This window comes from Armigeres subalbatus, chromosome 2 (genome assembly GCF_024139115.2).
Source record: "Armigeres subalbatus isolate Guangzhou_Male chromosome 2, GZ_Asu_2, whole genome shotgun sequence".
Lineage (NCBI taxonomy): Eukaryota > Metazoa > Arthropoda > Insecta > Diptera > Culicidae > Armigeres > Armigeres subalbatus.
This window is the reverse complement of record NC_085140.1, coordinates 374,583,819-374,586,632: the sequence shown is the minus strand read 5'-3', so window position 1 is coordinate 374,586,632 and position 2,814 is coordinate 374,583,819. Positions and strand designations below refer to the sequence as shown.

At 43.2% G+C, this 2,814-nt stretch overlaps 1 protein-coding gene across 1 annotated transcript; it reads right to left on the bottom strand.

The window, feature by feature from the left end:
- Nucleotides 1-209: 209 nt before the first annotated feature.
- Nucleotides 210-1,780, bottom strand: LOC134217253 (neuralized-like protein 2). Its single transcript, XM_062696022.1, has 2 exons — nt 1,163-1,780; nt 210-1,046 (listed from the first exon to the last, which is right to left on the bottom strand). The coding sequence occupies exons 1-2, from the start codon at nt 1,371-1,373 to the stop codon at nt 499-501; spliced, it is 759 nt and encodes a 252-aa protein (XP_062552006.1). The 5' UTR covers nt 1,374-1,780; the 3' UTR covers nt 210-498.
- Nucleotides 1,781-2,814: the final 1,034 nt, after the last annotated feature.

Here is a 2,814-nt window from a genome sequence, read left to right as displayed (position 1 = left end):
GAACGTCGTTAAGCGTTCCATAACTGTGGGGGGAGTGTATGCCTTGAAAAGACAAAATATGTTACGGAACCCGTAATTTACTCTATGCCAAAATCTTGTAAAACTCAATACTAAAAATTTGCTTTCTGTGCAATGTTATAAATTGAAAAACTTTTTTTCTTTACATGGCTTTCGAATATGCTTGAAAGATTGAACGTCATTCACATCACTACTAATTCATATTACATATATATAATCTCTTCTACCAGTTGGATATCTTCTTATATTATTTATTTTCGGGAAAAGTTCTCCGTTATGTGCTGTACTTTAAACTCGTCAGCTAGGAACAAAGGAAACAATAATCATTCCTCTGCTGGCTCAAAATATATCACATAGTCAAATCAAATAATATATATTGTTACGATTATACACAGAATCCCCGTCGCACAATGTCGCCTCGATTCAAAGTAATATTTTGAAAGTAGCTGAGAAGCGTCCCTAAACGATTGTAGAAACCGCTCACGGTCCATACTGAAGCAGATATTCCTTTAAGCTTTCCGGCAGGGGAAGTTGTCGGATCGCTGCCTTCGGTACCCTCGACAGAATCGCGTCGCGGCATGCGCTCTGCAGTGTAGAGATTCCGTACAACTGAATAATTTTGACTTGCTTGGTTGTGCCGTAGACGTCGATGACCACGTGCAGGGGGCCCTTAGTGTATGGAATGTCATGTGTGCACGGACCCTGGTCCTCCCCGTTGATTATGAAATGCATTTCGGCTTTGTCTACTTCGTCTCGCGTTGGCACGAATATTATTCCAATTCGTGAATGAGTGTCCGTAGGCAGAATATCCGCACTAGCCCCATCCTGGGAGATTGGCCGCAGCAAACTACGAGGGAACGCTCCACGCGATGTTTTTACGTTGATGCCATCTCCAAGAATACTGCTTTTTGGTGCTGCATTGCCCACTGTTCTGGTTATCGGAAACACCCAACTAGATCCCAGGTTGGCCAAGTCAGGTAGTGCATATTGGAGAGTGGATGCTGGTTTGATATCTAGTTGTGTTAAACCTACAACAATTATATTAATTAATGAAAATTATTAAAAATAATAATTTTATTCCACAAGATACGCTCTTATTTAGAATATTAGTAAATTTTACCGCACATAAAACAAAAATTCTTACCTAGTCTCATATGACCACTCCAACCGCGCTCATTCTTCTCAATTTCCAGCAGAAAAATTTCCCCCGGTTGCAATGGTTTCTCGCTGAACGTCAAAGCGTTTCCAAAGCTAGCCTTGCGATAGGCGACGGTATTTTCGTCAAACAGGATAATGTTTTGGCCATGGTAGGGATGGAAACGCGACAGCATCTTCCTCGGATAAACAACGGTCATCGCTGCGGTAGCAGCGAACTGAACACCAGTTAACTCGTCCTCCAACAGTTACACTTCACGTTTCGCTATTGATTGTTCCGCTCCAGATGTTTCCTCGCAGAGAATATCTCCCTTGCTGCTCAATCTGTGATGCTGCTGGCTGGCTAGCCCTGACCCGAAAACCAAGCACCGAAACAGATAAGTCGACGCACTTTCTTTGTGCCGGATGATTGAACTATGAAATCCACTTTTTATACATCGAATGTTACTGTTTAGAGCATTATTTCGCGGAGGTTAATCAAATTTTCTCAAACAACTTGAGATTTTAGGAGAAAATTACAAAACAATTAAATTTTTGCGACTTTAGTTACAAATTTGGAGAACGTCAACAAAAACAATGCAAAATATCCGAGTTCGACACGAAACGTCAAAAAGGATTCTGATGCCAGGGTCGGAGCCAAGGTCGGAGCAGAATGATCAACTGTGATATACACGGATAATACACTATAAAAAATACACGAGAGGACCATGTGTTCTACACATGAATTTGCGCATGTCAAAGCAAACCATTATCACGTGTAAAACATATGACATCGCACATTCGAAATTCTGCATTTGTTTATAAACAAACCACACGGTATTAACGTGTAAAACAAATAGAATTCTGTTGCTTGACTTGTCCTTTATTTGTCGCCTAGGTCTTTGCCGATTATATCGAGTCGCATTATCTCTTAAATTGTTCGTAATGATTGGTTTCACATGCGACTTATTGCGCCTGCGCAAACCTCCTGCCTCGTTGGAGGGCCATCGTGTTAGGGCTGTTTAGCGTCCCATCTAACACCAGGACTTGGGCTTGTGCGCTTTGAGCGGCACACGGTCGCTTTGGTGGGGCCTACTTGCGGATACATGCAGCTTTTTATAGGAATTTAACAGGGCCCACTGTCAAACCCCACCACATCCTAGGCAAGCCCCACAACTCGCAGATGGCCTGGGGAGGGATCGTCAAGCCCTTGGACATACTACCTGATGCTGCCTGCTGATGCCCACGATGCTCGTGGAGGACCAACGCGCACTTGGAGTTTTCGAAAGGAAAGTGCTGCGTACCATCTATGGTGGGGTGCAAATGCTGGACGGTACGTGGAGGAGGCGAATGAACCACGAGTTCCATGAGCTGTTGGGAGAACGACTTGTAGCCATTGACCGAGCCGAATGGATAAGACTCTTATATACCGCACAGGCCACTTCGGCCTTAAGCCCCAAACGCAATACAACGGAACGGCGACGGAAACGGCAAATTTGACAAAAATATATGGGCTAACTGTCAAATTTTCCGTTTCCGTCGCCGTTCCGTTGTATTGCGTTTGGGGGATTTAGTCTGAATAAATGAATGCTTATGACTTGTCAGAGTCACTTGTTTGATATATGATATCGAAATGTATTCGTGTTGAATTTCGTTTGTTAT